General features: G+C 34.8%; 2 protein-coding genes across 2 annotated transcripts; both read left to right on the top strand.

Moving 5' to 3' along the window:
* Window positions 1–10,305: 10,305 nt before the first annotated feature.
* On the top strand, window positions 10,306–11,638 carry LOC131607728 (polygalacturonase inhibitor 2-like). The gene has a single exon (XM_058879697.1). The coding sequence runs from the start codon at window positions 10,444–10,446 to the stop codon at window positions 11,449–11,451; it is 1,008 nt and encodes a 335-aa protein (XP_058735680.1). The 5' UTR covers window positions 10,306–10,443; the 3' UTR covers window positions 11,452–11,638.
* A 3,913-nt stretch (window positions 11,639–15,551) lies between these two features.
* Window positions 15,552–16,715, top strand: LOC131607727 (polygalacturonase inhibitor 2-like). The gene has a single exon (XM_058879696.1). It carries the CDS (start codon window positions 15,568–15,570, stop codon window positions 16,573–16,575), a length of 1,008 nt encoding a protein of 335 aa, XP_058735679.1. The 5' UTR covers window positions 15,552–15,567; the 3' UTR covers window positions 16,576–16,715.
* The last annotated feature ends 1,625 nt before the right edge of the window (window positions 16,716–18,340 follow it).

The following is an 18,340-nucleotide window of genomic DNA, read 5'->3' as shown; positions in this document are numbered from 1 at the left end:
TTCATGTAAGGAAGGGTATCTTGATGGTGTATGTGACAAGAAATGATCAATATCAGCATTGAAGATCTCTCATACCTGGTAGTTATGAATAGATAAAAGGTGATACCTATAAATAGTTTAACACCCAAGTTAGTGACAATTAGATATGAGAGGTATCAATTTTTAGGCTTTGTTTGGAACTTTGGAGTTTGAAAATAGGAAAGATGATGAAAAGAATAGAAACACCGGTTAAAAGAGTTTTGGAGGGTTTGTTTTTTTTCATAACACAAAAAACTCCTTGTACCTCCGGGATGCCAGAATAACTTAAAGCACATCGCCCTTCACAAGCCTCGTGCTTGGGGGGGATTATATACCTATGGGATGTCAGAACGACTTAAAGCACCTCACCCTTGAAGGTAGAGAAAAACACAAGAAAGGGGGAACTTGTTGGTATTGTGTTGCTGCTACTACTACTGACGTGGTTATGTGCATGATGTCTTACCAGATGTTTTAACATCCTGCCTGTTGAGGTTTATGGAGAACCTTGGTTTTTGTGCTCTGAGTTATGAGTGAGGCTTCTGCTATATGTGCCTCTGTTGTGTGTTTTTGGATATCTCAGGCTGAACTTTTCTGTAAATTGGGTTTTCCCCTAGAGGGGAGAAATGGTTGGTTTTCTTGTGCTTTGAGTTTTCTCTTTAATGGGGATAATTGGTATTGAGAATGGGAGTAGTTGTACCTGTCTGATCTGTAACTGTATTGTATATCTGATATATTTATATGATTGCAGAATTTACAAAATTTACATGTTCTCATGTAGCTCGTGTTTTTGTTTGTGGTTTTATTCCTCTCTCCAGGTTTATTGTGCAAAAGGTTATTTAGCCAAAATTTGCCAAAGGGGGAGATTTTTAGTACATGGTTTTAGGATTGGCAACAATTTTGCTAAAACATAGTTCACATCAAGATGTTATGGAAGATGTTCTAACATGCCCATGGATTGCTGAGTAGCATTTAAAGAGGAACCTAAACCTAATGTAACCAAGTCCTTTTTCACAATTGTAAAATTAGGGGAAGTTTGAAGTCTTAGGTTTTGAGAGTATCTTGTGTTTTTGTAAGTCACCCATGTATCTTTTGATACAGTGAGGTAGACTGATTGTTATTTGATTGTGTGTCAAGTTATTGTTCTCACTCTTACAACTTTTAAGCATAGAGGTGAGTATTGTTCTCAATAGAAAGCTTTTAAGCAAATCTGAGTTATTTTTATATTGGAAGTGTAATTTCTCTTTTGATTAAAGTAATTGGGATTGGGATTGTTTTATCACTCAGGTGATTGGTTGTATGAAGTGAAAGGGGATCTCATATCTAGAGGGTTCTAGGTAGAAGTTACACAAGGTAGGGATTAGGAAAATAGTTATAAACTGAGATTATTTAGGCTTTGAACTAATACTATCATAATGAATTTCCTTCTTGGCTTGGTATCCTCTCGAGTAGGTGAAGTTACACTGAAATGGGTTAACAATTATCAATGTTATTTAACATTATGCAATTTATTTATGCATAAATTACATTTTTGATATATGGTTCTGTTTGTCAACAGATGCTGTAACATCCGTCTTCACATTATGTTCTGATATTGGGACATTAGTATAAACATATTTTAAAAGTGCCAGAATTTCATGCAGCATTTGTTGGCAGCTGGAATGGCTTTCTATCTTTGGTTACATGTTGTTTCTTAGCTAAGTGAGCTATCATCGGAGTTGGATAGTACATTTAGATAAATACTATAATTTAGAAGCTAACATTGGGTCTTCTACTAAGTTTGAAATGTGCTCTACAAATAGAATTACATATTTAATTAATTTTTGTTGGATAGGGCGAGCTATGATCTTTTCCATTTGTAAGTATCTTAAAAAACTCTTTAGGACTTAACTTAAGCAAAAAGTGTTGTTAGATAGGGCGCTCTTTCCCCTACGTGTGCGGGAGGCACCTCCACTTTCCCTGACTCGTAAGAAATATATTTGTAGGATATCGGAAGGACCCATGCATTTCCAAAGAGAACGACCAATGAGCACTATGATCAAAAGAAACCAAGGATTTCACAAACCAAAATTGAAAGAAGACAAGTCAATTGATACGAAAAAATCAATTTATCTCATATGAGAAAGAATCTGACACAAAAACTGGACAATATCTTAAAATTACTACTAACTAATTGAACTCTCTTAGTTTGTATATAAATTTTGCAGGGAAGAAACACGAATGCGCCCCACGACAAAGCAAACCAATCTGGAATCATCAAACTCCGGCCAATGGATAACTCTCGGGTAGATGTGTTTCACTATCGGCCATAGTGGTAACTCCCATCCGAACAGGAAAATACGGGTAACTCCCCGATCAGATTAGTGTTCACTCTTGGCCATAATGGTAACTTCCCGTCAAATAGGCAAATACAAGTATCTCCCTAGTTGGATGAGTTTTCACTCTTGGCCATAGTGGTAACTCCCCGCTGAATAGGCAAAAATAGTTAACTCCTCGGTCAGATGAAATTTCACTCTCGGCCATAGTGGCAATTCCCCACCGAATAGGATAATATGGGTAATTCCCCTGTCAGATGAGTTTTCACTTACGTCCATAGTGATAACTCCCCGGAGAACGGGCAACCAGTCCCCAGGAAAACTGGGTAACTACCTGGCCCCGTGGAAAATTACTCCAGGCCAAAATGGGTAACCCCCAACCGAATGGATAACCACTCCCCAGGCCATAAATCTAGTTGGTTTCCAACATCATTCACTTGCAGCATGGTAGAAATTCGCAGAAGTGGTCGGGATGAGTCTTACTTAAGCATTTCACCCCTCCAGGCCTCGTGCTTGGGAGGCATATGGGCATACCAGTTAGATCATAACAATCTCGGAGCAAATTGATTAAAGTCTATCCCGTACCAAGCCACATAGACTATGGGAAATACCAATTACGAGAAATAACAATTTCAATCGCCAGTGTAACACCCGATTTTCGTTATTCAATAATTTAGTGTTATTTTGATGTTTTGTTGATTTATTGGATAATTTGCCTTGATGTTATATGATGATTGTGGTATTGGAGGGTACGTATCTTTAGAATAGAGGATAGTTCCTTTGATTTAGAAGTTGTAGAATCGAATAAATATAATTAGTTGTAATTACTTATTTGATTGGATTTATTAGAAGATTAGATGATTTAATATGATTGAAATAAGAATTATTATTGAGATTTAATAATAACAATAGAATAATTGATTAAATAGTAATTGGGCCATAAAATGTGTTAGTATGAGTATTGAGGGGATGTGTGATGTTAAGCCCATTAAAGAGATGGAAATTAGTAAGGAATTAATAAAATAAGAGAATTAGAAGAAATTAGGGAAGTTACAGAATTTTGGAAGAGAACGTGAAATATAGAAAAGCTGAGTTAGGACAAAGGGAGAACCTTCATTGGTATAGCGACTTTTGAAGAAAATTGCTAAGGTAAGGGTGAGGTTCTTACTCTCTAAGGGTTGGCATGATGATGAGTATGGTAGAGATTAGGCTTCATAATTGTATATCCATGAATGTGTGAAGAATTTGAGTCTTGATGTGTTTATAATTGTTGTGAATGCTTTGTAATGTTTATGCAAATCATGGAATTGATGTTTGTATGTCAATAATGGTATGATATTGGTATTTGCATTGAAAAACTATGATTATTGGTGATTTTTCGTATGGGGAAAGTATGGGTTTTGTTGGTATTGAAGGGTTGAGGTTCGTAGCAGCAAAACAATAAATTTTTAGGTCTGCTACAGTAGAAACCGGGTCCCCAAATAAGGGAACCGAGTTCCCAATGTCTCTGGAACGTAAAAATGTGAATTTTAACGAGGGAAACCGGGTTCTCAAATAGGGGAACCGGGTTCCTATAAACAGAGAGTTAGGGGAACCGGGCTCCCAAATAGGGGAACCGGGTTCCACGGTACTGAAATGTTTTAAAACTTCAAAAAGCCATAACTTTTGACTCGGATGTCCGTTTGACGTGCCGTTTGGCCCGTTGGAAAGCTAAAATAAATTCCTATCTTATAAAAATGAATTGGGAACCAGTAGATAATTATTTAATATAATTTATACTCGTTGTACATATTCGATCTGTATAAGTTGATAATGATGTGGTATGCTTGATGCAATTGGTTGTACGTATTCGATCCGTATGAGCTGATAATGATGCCTTGTGATGAATTAACGATAAATATGCTTTTATTAAGAAGTTGAATTAACCATGTCATGTCGTTACTTAACTTGTGTACTATGATGTTTGTTATTATTATGATGAAAAAGATGAATTGATGATGTTATGATTATGTGTGTAATATGAAGTCTGTGATGAGGTATGAATAACACGATGGATTGATGTTGTTATGACGATGAAGTGATGGCCTATATTAGCGTTTGTTGAAGGCTTATGCCTTGTGGTTGTGATTGTCGTCGTTGTTATGTTGTGGTTATTGAAAAATTGTTGTTGTTGTTTTGCCCCTATTAATTGGAAAATTCAAGTCGTAGGCTTATGCTAAAGTCGACTTGTTGTTGTGTAGTTGTTGCATTCATACGTGGTCGTATTCATAGTATAAAAGTTGGGAGCTCACGCTCTGTAAGTTAGCCTGGATTGGCAAAAGTTTAAAGTTTAAGGCTTATGCCTTGTTGATGCCTATATTAATTGACAGTTATTAAATTGGGAGTTCTGCTCCGTTATTAAGTTGGGAGTTATGCTCCATTGGTACCATATGCATGTGCATGTGCATTGTAATGAGTCGCGTTTCGAGTTGCATCTTTTGAGTCGTTACGATGATAAATAAGTGGTTATATCATATTGATGATTTTGTTATGTTATTAAGTGGATGATTTTGTTGTAATAAAATGTTGATGAATTAGTTGTTATTGAATGATGAACGATGCTAATGTTGTTTGAAGTGGTGAAATTATGTATGATCTATATCTCCTATATTATTTATCATGCATTCCTCTATATTGTAAGATATCTCACCCCTTCTGTTTGAATGTTACCCCTATATAGGTAACATGCAGGTAATCAGTAATGAAGGCTAGTTACCTTCAAGTAGATTGAGTTTGGATTGTCCCTGATACGTAACACTCGGGGGGGGGGGGAGGTGAACGTTATTATTTGCTATTTGTTGATCTTAATTGTTTATTGAAGTATGTTTACAACTTGAAGTTGATTTTGTTGAATTAAGATGCCATGACATTTCTAAGACTGAATATGTTGAATTCCGCTGCGTAATTGAAAGTTGTTTCTTTTGAAGACTATATCGTTTTGATTGCGTTTATACCTGTTATGTATCTATTATGATTATGAGCAACTGTTTTTGTTATGAAGTAAATGTGACATCCTGATTGTGATTAATTGTTTTCGAATGAAGAATTTTATACTCTGATCTTTATTAATATTATGCGGGGTAAATTGGGGTGTTACAACCAGTGTATATGAACCCGACCTCAATGGCTTAGAGCTGATTAAATGTTTTTTTAAATCAGGATACTATGAGAGATGCTAGCAATAAAGCAGCCTTAGTGATCATAATGCTAAAAAACCACCATGGTTTATGCCCTAGCTAACTATATTTGCTTGGGGCTTAATAATCAGTTTTTACAAACAAAATTGACAAAGTAACAAGGTTCATCAAGAAACGTGGAACACTAGGAGTACGTTTCTACAAAACTAAAGTTTAACTAAGGGTTGTCATTTAAAACTCTTATTTGCAGTTCAGTGAATAAGATGAAAGTAAATATATTTCTGATTTGTGTTAATTGAACCTCTGACTTATATTGAGTTCAGATGGGATATGTCTTCGATATGGGCATAATAGATACCTACAATATACTAAGTCCATCTAAGTATATGCATGGGGCTATAAGTGAATAGCTATGAGGAAACAAAAAGCATTCAAAACAATAAAAAGCCTCACGTGAGCATAAAATATTGCATTCAAAAGAAAGAAGTTTTCCGAACATTATGAAATGCATCCTCCAAGACTGAAAATGACAAAACAATTGTGAATCAATAAAAAAAACTATGACTTTAATCATATCAAATGTCCTTCGGGGTCATGTGAAAAATAAAGCAAGATCTACGCAGAAGTTTCCAGCTAGTGAAAACCTCTAAGGCCTTCCTTAATTTGGCTATTATCAACTGGTCGAGAAATCACTGGGGCTCTCTGACCCCTACGCATCTAGAACCTATCGGGTTCAACAAATCAATAAAAGGGTCAAGACATCGTCGGGGTTCTCTGACCTCTATATCACTAAAAGCTCGTCAGCTTGCAAAACTTCAACGGGCCGAGATCCCACCAGGGCTCTCCGACTTCCCTAGGCTTAGATCTTACCGAGTTCTACAACAACCATAGGTCAAGAACCAACTAGGATTCTCTGATTTTCGTCACAACCACCAATATTCTTTGACTTCTCTATTGAAAGTTAGGCACTTTTCTCTGAATATGACAAGGAGAGAAAGAAAATATCATAAAGATATCCATGATCATTATTCTTAAATAACCCGCTATCACTCGCCATCAAGTCATGAAAAGACACCTAGATGAATCTTAGCCAGGTAGGAGAGCAGAGAATTTCAGGATTCTTTGTTCGAACACTTCAACCTATCAAGTATCATGATTGGGGGGCTTATGTACACCCTATAATTCTCAGAGCCTAGTTATTAAAGCCGAGAATGTAAGTCAAGATATGTCGAGCAACAGGAGCCGAGTTGATGCTTATGTATCAGAGATAAAAATGTCACCGGAGCCATAATGACCAAATCGGTTACAAAAGGCCAATGATCATAAATCAGTTACAAGTGTTTGACGAGGCCTATTATGAAAGGTTAATGGTCACTAACCACTCACTAAAGCCATACCCCTTGAAGCCCCATTGAAGGACAGTGTTGACACTATAAAAAGGTTCTTGAGACCAAGGAATGAGGGTGACAGAGCGCATGAATAACACAAAAAGGAGTGAGAACCTGGAGGCTGCCAACAATGGTGACCCCCATCCTTCTCCTAAAAGCCCCCTAAACATAGAACAATTGCTACATTGCCTGGTTCACTTCGGAAAGGCTCTCCAAAAATGTTCTGCATGAACAATTAATGATCAATATTATTTTATCATTCTAAACAAAATATTTTTTTCAAACGTTAAAAATTTCTCTATATTTAAAAAAAACATTTTTCGAAGCTCTTCATTCTCTTCCTTTCTAAACTCGCAAGCAAAACCTAGATAAATTTTGCGTGAACTTTGATTTGATATTTGTAGTCATATAGATAGAGTTTTATTAGTTTTAAGAGACCTATAATTTTTTGTATGATCATCACAATCCAAACAAACAAATATTGATATATCATTTGTCTGGATTATAAACTTTTTTTGAACATATCCATGTTTGTTCCCGAAGTTTTAGAATGTTCTTTCGGATAATAGTTATGAGAGTGATTTTTCATTATTTGATGTCATTGATCTGATGTTACGACAAAATTCCATCAAAAAATACCTTTACCATATTGTATCCTTAAACATTACATGTTCTTAAACAAAGATGTGAGGTTCTTGAACTCTTCCCTTTAAAAAACTCTTACGTCAACGTATAAGTTACTTAAAACTAACATTTCTACTAATAAAAATTCAAAAAATACTATTAAAATTAAAAAAGTATTTTTAAAATATTAATTAACAATCAGTTTTAGTAACAGATGAAAATTTTCTTCTGTTTGTATATGAAATAAATGGTAAATGGATTACTAATACAATAAAGAAAAGTAGGGCTGTTAATGGTATGGTTCTCTAAGAAAACTGAACCGAACTATACCAAACCATTTCATAAGGTTATTCAAACTGAACCGAACCGTTTCAATTTTTTTAGAACCGAACTGAACCAAAAATTTTGGTATGGTATAACGGTTCTTAATTCCGAACCGTACCAAACTATTAGAAAACAAAATTTTATAAACTAAACCATTTGTTAAAGAACCAAACCGTTATATCTAGTTTTGAATTATTTTTTAAAAAATATATATTAAATTTTCTATCAATTTTTGTATTAAAAAAAACCTGATTTTGTTATTTTAAAAAAAAATCGTTTTTTTTTTTTGAAAAAAATTGGCTTTTTTATTTTTGCAAAAATTTATTTTTTTTGGGAAAAAATTGAATTTTCAAATTTACGAAAAAAATGACTTTTTTTTATTTTTTTGAAAAAACTGAAATTTTTTTATTTTCGAAAAAAAATTAACTTTTCTAGTTTAAGGAAAATATGAATTTTTTATTTTCGAAAAAAATCGACATTTCTAATTTGTATTTTTTTTAAAAAATTAATAAAAATACAGTAAAGAAATATTATATTTTCAAATTAACTATAGAATTGGATTTCAAATTAATTATAGAATTAGTTATGTATTAAACTAATTATATTTTCAAATTAATTATAGAATTGAATTTATATTAAAACTAATTGTATTTCAAACTAGTTATAAAATTATATTTATATTAAAATTGATTTTAAAACAATACAGGACATATTATAAATTTTAATTAGCATTTGTATTTATAAAAAACATATAATTTTTTTTTTGATAATAAATTTTTCATTTCAATAAAATTAGCCAACATAAATTTCAAATTATAAGAATCAGTAAGTAGGAATTTAAATTAACAGTTAATAGCAATACTAGGAAGTAGGGGTGTGCAAAAAAACCGGTTTTTCATAACCAAATTAGTATCCAAATTGTTCCACTTTTTAAAACCCAATCCAAATGTTAAAATATAAAATTGGGTATCCATTTTGTTGTCCAATTATAAACCGGAACCCACAATAATAATGTGGTTTAGTTATTGGGTACCCAAATTTTATTATGTATTAAATTTATATTTTTGTCTCTTTTCATGGTTAACCACATACATATATGATGATAAAAGTTAAATTTCTCTAATAACACATTAATAAATTCTGAATAAAAAATTTAATTTTAAACAATTATTTTATTAAATTAAAATAAAATTATTTATAATATTATGTTCATTTTTAATATACTATCGTGTGGTAGTAGTTATCAATTGCTAATAGCCCATGCTTGCAATATTTTTAGAAAAAAATTGTTATTTTTAATATAATATATGATGATGAGACTCAATTAAAAATTAATTTATTGTCAATCCAAATTAGATGCTAAGTTGAAAATAAAATTTACGGAAGACAAATATTCTAACTCTCACCTATTTAATATATAGTCCTAAGTTGAAAATGAAAATACACTGTGCAAACTATTCACGTCTCGTAATTATGTTTTTTTTATGATATTCACATCTCTTAGTTACTAGTCCTGCGCTATTAGCAATTTAATTTTAAACAATTAATCATAAAGTAATTGATAACTACGTACTGCTACATAAAAATAATATCTTCAAATAATTTATTTTATCCAACTACCACTTAAACTAGCTTAAGTTATGTTACGTGTTAGTATTGAATTGATTTTAAAAAAGTTGGTATTAGTTTAAAATGAATAAAATAGTTTAAGTGAAAAATTGATTTAAAAAATTGGTATTAATTCAAAGTAAATAAAATTAATTTTAAATATTGAATTGGTTTTGAGAGAAACCGGTTTAAAACTAACTTTTTTGAAAATTGTTTTTTTTTTTGAGAAACCGGTTTTAAACCGAACCGATCCACATGTAAACCGGTTTTAAAAAAATAAACTGGTTTTATGAAAATGGTTTTAAAATCCAAACCAAACCATATATATGGTTCAATTTGGTTTGGTTTTTGATCCATGCACACCCCTACTAGGAAGTGTAAATTAACGGTATGTAGCAACACGCTAACTCCATATACTATGTGATTTGGTTTTAAATGGTTCAGTTTGGTTATTAACGGTTCAGTTTCAATTTGATAACTATAGTTAAAGTCACGGTTCGGTTTGCGAACTGTTATAATAAGTTCAGTTATTTTTGGTTCAGTACAGTTCGGTTTGACAGTTCGGTAAAATTTGCGGTTTTTTTGAACACCCCTAAAGAAAAGTGTCATATCCAAACTAATTTGCTGGTTACCATGTAAATAACCCCAATAGTATCAGTTTTTACCTTATGCATCGTTTATATATTTTTTGTGGTGCCAGTGAGTCCAACAAGCACTGTTATCACTTATCTCCACCCATTATTATGTTGACAATGGCATTAAGGTAGTGTTTAGTACTACCATATTAACGTGTGAGTTGACTTGAAGCATGCAATATTTGACAATAAAATATACTCTTTCAAACGAGCTGTCACAAAAGCTATTTAGTAACCAAAGCTGTTATCCTCATCGCCATATCCATAACTACTTCATATACAAGCCTATATATATTCCAGTTATAGCAGTAGCAACCAGCAACTGAAACAAAGAAGAAGAGCAACACTGTCATTAACCATGTACTTCTCCTCATGCACGTTACTTCTCTTCCTTATCCTAACCACACATCACTTTACAGTACCTTCACACTCAGAAAATTGCAACCCAGAGGACAAAAAAGAACTTCTCCAAATCAAAAAACAGTTTGGCAACCCAACCGAACTCTCTTCATGGGATCCAACCACCGACTGCTGTAACAGTACATGGCTAGGTGTAGATTGCGATAACTTCACTCCAACCTACCGCGTCACAGACCTCGATTTCTCCGACCTCGACCTCCCCAAACCCGTCCCAATTCCACCCTCTATCACTAACCTCCCTTCCCTCGTCTCACTCTCTGTCACCCGCGTCCCCAACCTCGTCGGCCCTATTCCGCAGTCAATCGTCAACCTCACCAAACTCCGGTACCTCTCTATCATCCAAACCAACATCACCGGCGAGATACCTGAGATACTCTCACAGATCAAAACCCTTGTAACCATCACCCTCACTAACAACAAACTCACCGGTCCCCTCCCCGCCTCACTCTCCTCTATCCCCAGCCTCGTAGGAATTGGATTCGAAGGCAACCAACTCACCGGAACAATACCTGAATCGTACGGCTTCTTCCCTAAACTCTTTACAGGGTTGCTTCTCTCGCGAAACCGGCTCTCTGGGAAGATTCCGGCGTCGCTGGGAAATCTTGACCTTTCGGATGTGGGCTTGTCACGGAACGCTTTCGAGGGTGATGCTTCAATGTTTTTTAAGTCGAATATAAGTACACTCACGATATCTTTGGCGATGAACTCGTTTTCTTTTGATATTGGGAAAGTTGGATTGTCCAAAGATTTGAATACTTTGGATTTGAGGAACAATAAAATCTATGGTGTGCTACCTCAGGGACTTGCAGAGCTTCGGTTTTTGCATAAATTGAATGTGAGTTATAATAACCTGTGTGGTCAGATTCCACAACTGCGGTTTGATCAAACTTGTTACGCTCATAATAAGTGTTTGTGTGGTTCTCCTCTTCCCGCTTGCAAGTCTTGAAATGAATTAATGGATACCATAAAATTATACTATATGAGTTTTGAATAAAGAAGATGGTGGTCTTCATTTACATTATGATCTATACGAATAAGTTTATTAAGAAATAAATTAATTTTGATATATTGTAATAAGTTTGCATTAAGGACAATTACTCCTACTTATATGAGTGACATTAGAAGTAGTGTCAAACATTTTCAATAATTGAATGATTATGACTGTGTAAAACACTTTTACACAACAAATATAAATTAGATATTTTATATGGATTCAAGAGAGTATATATGTTTATATTATTTTTTCGAAAGCAAAAGAGAATTAGGGTTGTGTTTACCTCTGGATTTTGTAAACTACGTTAGTCTCTTTTTAAATGTTACTCGCGAGGTCGATCAGGGAATCTCAAGACAATGCTTTTGTTTCTAAAGTATTTTAATAAGAGTTTTGAGTATTGTCGTTTGAAATAAAGGGCGTTCAACACGGTGCCAAACACTCTTGATGTTGAAATTGCCGTTTCTGTGACTAATTGGGCAGAGTTTAAACAATGAACAAGTAAAGAAAACAACAAAGTTTGAATGTAAATGACATAATATTAAAAATTTGCAGAAAATTAGGTGATTCAAACATACATAGCCCTTGTTTGACTCATTTCGCTCGTCGTTTGGGTACTCTGAGTGTTACCGTGTAAGCGTTTGTAAGTTGTGAACCCCTAAAACTATGTACAAAGTTCTTTATTTATAATGCAGAAAAATAACTACTTCGTGGAGGTTTTCGACTCATTAGCACTCCACGTTCTTCATTCTAACTTCCTCTAGCAGAACCCCACGTTCTTCATTCATACTCTATTTCCCTCCAAAAACTCAACATTTGCGTGCTACGAACAGTTTGTTTGATTGTTTTGGGCCTTCATTTAATCTTTGGGTCTTTGGCGCTTCTGGGCCCAATGGACTATTGCTCCTCTTGTTTCTTGGTCGGCCAGGTGCTGTTCGACCCAGGTGTTTTTCCATCTAAAGGATTTTTTTCCAGATTCTATCTCTCTTTGGCTGGATTTTAGTTTCTGTCGAAAATCCTAGCCAACAGGATCACAATGAATCGAACCAACTCGAAAATAATGTGGAACTCGGTTCAACAATTAAATTTCTGAATTAGATTCACGAACCAAATTAAGTTCATTAATTAAATGAGGTGAATTTTAACTACACATAATTCGACTCATTAAATTTATAAGTCAACTTGGTTATATATAAGATGAATTATATATATAAAAAAAGATGAATTGTTTTAATATAAAAAAAAAAGAATGAGAAAATTTTCACCTCAGTTGAATTTAACAACAGTAGAGAAATTGTGTTCTTAAGAGATATTTTCCCACGGTTGTTAAATTCAACCAAAGTAAAAAGTTGTTAATTAAGTTAAATTTAAAAATAAAAATAAAGAGATCATGCCCATTTTGTAATGAATAAGACACAAAATTGCTAGTGATGAGATTCGAAGCGTGTCCCTCATGCATTTTTCATCACAATTGTTAGTTTTGACTGAGGGAAAAATTGTTGAAATTTGAAGCATGCCTCTAATGAATAAATATTATCTCAGTGAAATAAATGGTTGAGGTAAGAGTCTGATACAAAATGTACAACTTGTTATAGTAATGTCAAGTGGTAATGCCAAACTTGTAGAAATTTCGGGTGCACTTTCCCAACCTCTTCTCTCTTTTATTTCTGTTTATGTTATTTGTTTTGCACATCTCTCTTCATCTCCAAATTCTTTTTTCTATTTTTGCTGCCTTACCTCTATGTGTTTATTAGGGTTTAAGTAATTCCTTTAAATATAAAAAAGTTTCAATTAATTAGTTTTGATTTTTAATCAACACAATTTACCACTCTCTCGTATTTAGAGTCACTTGACTAACAATTTAATCACGTCTTCCTTACAACCTTGTCCTTGAGGGACTTTGGATGGACATATCTATATTTATCATCAATAGACTATAGTCCATTTGCTCTAGGACACACCATCCTTCAAAAAATACTTAAAGTGATATAGGTGAGGTGAAGCCGATCCCAAGTCACATTGATTAACTCGCCACAAATATATTTATGGGCGAAATCATCAAACTAAAAGTTGACACAACTTTGAGTCATGCAACAAATTTTAAAAAAAAGACTGACACAGTAAAATTCTAGACAGAAGAATATACTTTTTTTTTATAAACAATGATATATATATATATATATATATATATATATATATATATATATATATATATATATATATATATATATATATATATATATATATATATATATATATATATATATATATATATAGAAGAGGGTACCAACAGTACTCAAAATTACAGAAAAAGGAGTTTGTCTCCAAACAGCACCAGCCCTATATAAGACAAAATATAATCCTAGATGAAATCTATAGGACTATGATTCCATTCATAAAAATTACAGAGTACACTTTATGTTTTGTTCCCAAAGCTAGCCACCACCAAGAGTGCATCTTCACACCATGCACAATTTCCTCAATATCTCCAACAACACTATTGAAAATAATATTACTCCTCTGTTTCCAAACACTCCATCATAAAGCCATCCAAAAGACTGCTGCTCTCTGAATTGAACATGAGCTCCTCATGTTTTCCATCATCTGCATAAAATGACCAGGACAGTACCTGTGCCTGTTACAACATTCATACCAAGCCACACCGGAATTTTCTCCCACACTTTTCTTACAATTGGGTAGTTTAGGAACAAATGCGTAGAGTCTTTTATTTGTCCACACCCAAAAGCACACCAACTTTCATCATTAGGCTCTATTATGCCTCTTTTGATCAGCTGTTGTTTCGTTGCTAGTCTATCTTTCAACATTCTCCAACCGAAGATTTTGACTTTCGACGGCATCCATGACCTCCATAACACATTCAGCGCTTCCTTTACGTCTGGCTGACCCTCCTCCTCCGAAACCTCCCTCAGAAGTTTGTTATAATACTCTCCCACCACATACACACTCGAATTCCCACCAGGCCAAACAAACTTATCCTCGCCTATGAAGCACGGACACCCTTAAAACGACCCCGACACCGACACGGCGACACCGTTAATAATTTTAAAAAATAAATAAATTAAACGTAATTGCAAGTGTCGGTGCAGGTGTCCGTCATCGACACGGACACGGACACAGACACGCCTGATTTTAGAGGTGTCGGTGTTTCATAGATCCTCGTCGTTTCTAAGCGGTCCAACTTCTGTTAGAATACAACATAGTTCCTGCAACTCCCCCTCTGCCTCTTGGTCCTGTTGTATGTTATACTCGTGCAGCCCCCAAAACCAATTGCTTGCCTCCCACAGAAGAATATACATGAATGACTGTAATGGTGTATCGACAAGTAAAACAACCATGAAAATTGGTTGTGCATTCAAGTCTTAGACAAGAGAGGAACAGGACAATGAAGACCAGTAACAACATAATGTTCATAACGGTGCAAGTCTTGACAACTGAATTAAAATTAGGAGACAACTTCTCTACCCATCACAAAAAGATGGGTAGTGTACATTCCGTCAATCAGATGACACCATTTAATTTTTATGTATTTAATTATTTATCATATAGAACAAGTGTTTGATATTTTCAATGCATTTTACACTAAAGATAATCATACCCACCTTTTTGAGGTGGGTAAATAAGAATTCACCTTGAAATTATAACGATTATAAGTAGTTCAGAGAAAGGCAAAAGGTAAGGTCAAAGATAGTATTTACTTATCTTGTAGGTTACCTGTACAAATACACAAATAGTACCAGTTTTTACCGTATATATCTAATATCTTTGTGGTGCGAGTGAGTCCAACAAGCATTGTTACCTCCTCCCATTATTATGTCGACAATGGCATTAGGGTAGTGTTTTTAGTATCATATTAACGTGTGAGTTGACTTGAAGCATGCTGCATGCAATATTTGACAATAAAATATACTCTTTCAAACGAGTTGTCACAAAAGCTATTAGTAACGCAAGCTGCTATCCCCATCGCCACATCTATAACTACTTCACATACAATCCTATATATATTCCAGTTCTAGCAACTGAAAAGAAAAAGAAGAACAATTATCATCAAACATGTACTTCCCCTCATGCACATTAGTTCTCTTACTTGTCCTAACCACACATCACTTTATACCTTCACGCACCGAAAACTGCAATCCAGATGACAAAAAAACACTTCTCCAAATCAAAAAACAATTTGGCAACCCAACCAAGCTCTCTTCATGGGATCCAACCACCGATTGTTGTAACAGTACATGGCTAGGTGTAGATTGCGATAATTTCACCCCAACCTACCGCGTTACCGATCTCGATCTCTCCGACCTCGACCTCCCAAAACCTGTATCTTTTCCACCCTCCATCACTAACCTACCTTCCCTCAATTTGCTCTTTCTCACTCGCATCCCCAACCTCGTCGGCCCTATACCGCAGTCCATCTCCGACCTCACCAACCTCCGGTTCCTCTCTATCACCCAAACCAACATCTCCGGCGAGATACCTAACATACTCTCAAAGATCAAAACCCTTGTTACCATCACTCTCAGTAACAATAAACACACCGGTCCCCTCCCCGCCTCACTCTCCACTATCCCCAGCCTCGGAGGGATCGCATTCGACGGCAACCAACTCACCGGTACAATACCTGAATCGTACGGGTCGTTTCCGAAACTCTTTACGGGGTTGATTCTCTCGCGAAACCGGCTCTCTGGCAAGATTCCAGCGTCGCTGGGTAATCTTAACCTTTCGGATGTGGGCTTGTCACGGAACGCTTTCAAGGGTGATGCTTCAATGTTTTTTAAGTCGAATATAAGTACACTCACGATATCTTTGGCGATGAACTCGTTTGCTTTTGATATTGGGAAAGTTGGATTGTCCAAGGATTTAAATGCTTTGGATTTGAGGAACAATAAAATCTATGGTGTGCTACCTGAGGGACTCTCAAAGCTTCGATTTTTGCACAAGTTGAATGTGAGCTATAATAACCTGTGTGGTCAGATTCCAACAAACTCACGGTTTGATGAGTATTGTTATGCTCATAATAAGTGTTTGTGTGGTTCTCCTCTTCCCGCTTGCAAGACTTGAATCAAATGGATCCCACGTAATTATATATGAGTTTTGAATAAAGAAGACGTGGTCTTCATTTAAATTACCCTCGTTTAAATAAAGAAGTGTATTAAAGTATAGACTAATTTTAAGACGTAATAAAAATTTACATTAAGCACAATCTGTTATCATTTTATATTGGTATGTATATACACTATCTATCTCTGTATGCGCACCCCACATGAAGCTGAAGAATACTTAAAGTTGTAGCGAGCTCTGGCTGAGCATAAACGAGTTCAGGAGATTAGACCGACTTTGCCGACTCAGGAATAACTCGTATCTATTAGTATTTGACTATATACATGCAACACATTGTCATTTATTTTTGCTAAAATGTTCTAAAAATATGCATCAATTTCAACAATATTATACACTAGCAAACAAACATACATGGAGATTAATGACAATGAAAGCAATTATGTCTTTTCCAAACAAGACAAAGTTATTATGGTCATAAAGATTTCGCTCTGATAAGGGAGACATGACCGTTAAATAGCTATAATCCGACAATAATTAGCCATGTTATGTATACACACACAAAGAATGAAGAAGCTCACTCTGAGGAACTGTTTGTTGTCTCCGCACCCTTAACGCTATTATTAAAGCCTAATGGTAGGATAAATCAATTGTTGTAGCTTAACAACTAGAGTGATTGCAAATGAGAGATTTCTAGACACAACAAAACTTTCTCCACACAGTACCACTACAAGAAAAACATGAGTTTTCAAAGGGTTAAACCCTTCACTATGCCAAAAAAAATCCTTCTCCACACTGCAACTATGAGCCTTTCACTTTCTCAGTCCGACCATTTCTCTTCCCAAGCAAAATTCTACGTGCCATTATTTGCCATTATTTCTTCCTGGGGCAACCCCTTGTAACGCCTTATATCAAAATTCAAATTTCCGAACTACGCGGGGTTACCCTTTCAAACGCACAACTGGAATTCAATGTTTTCCTGCCTTAACTTTTGCGAGGGGTAGCCCCTCGTAACATTTTTTTTATTACGTTTCTTGCATTGCAAGCGGTTTAACCCATGGCTACATCATTTATTTTGCGAGGGGTTTTACCCCTGGCAGAAATTCATTGCAAAATCAACATTTTCTTGTAGTGTACATCCAATAAATATTGTGTTCACAAACCATGTCTACCACATGAAGTCCCTTTGAGAAATAATTTAATGTACCAGAAAATATTATCAACTTCAGCTACTAGAGGAGCTTCATAGAACAAGGCGGTTTGCATGGATGGAGGTGGTTTATACGGGTTTTTAGCCTCCAAAGTTTTTATAGTTTGTGCATTATAGTGGACTGCACCGGATGACCCAACACTTTCACAGCAACTATGAAGTGACCATCTGCAACCTTACGAAGGCATTGCCTGACGTTAGATCTCACCTTTGCATCTTTCTCCTCAACATGAACTTCCTCATAACTCAACTTATCTTGCTTAGTATTGCCTAACTCACAAAACAACTTATAATTTAACACGGATGGAGTAATAACATTTCTCACAAACAACTCCACATGATCAATAAATTAGATTACATAATAAAATGCAATTACACTTCAACAATCTTGTTGTAGTATGCAATATATGCCACTATGTAGTATATTTGTCTGAAAAGTAATTCTTGCATGTTTAGGACATTTCTTTAGATAAGTAAGAGATTTTCAATGGAGGTTGCTTAATACACATGCAAATTTTAAGTTCCGAAGCTTAATATTTTTATTACCTGAGTAGATAT

Source organism: Vicia villosa, linkage group LG5 (genome assembly GCF_029867415.1).
Source record: "Vicia villosa cultivar HV-30 ecotype Madison, WI linkage group LG5, Vvil1.0, whole genome shotgun sequence".
Taxonomy (NCBI): Eukaryota; Viridiplantae; Streptophyta; class Magnoliopsida; order Fabales; family Fabaceae; genus Vicia; species Vicia villosa.
The sequence above is the reverse complement of the archived record's forward strand: the minus strand, read 5'-3'. Positions and strand labels throughout refer to the sequence as shown.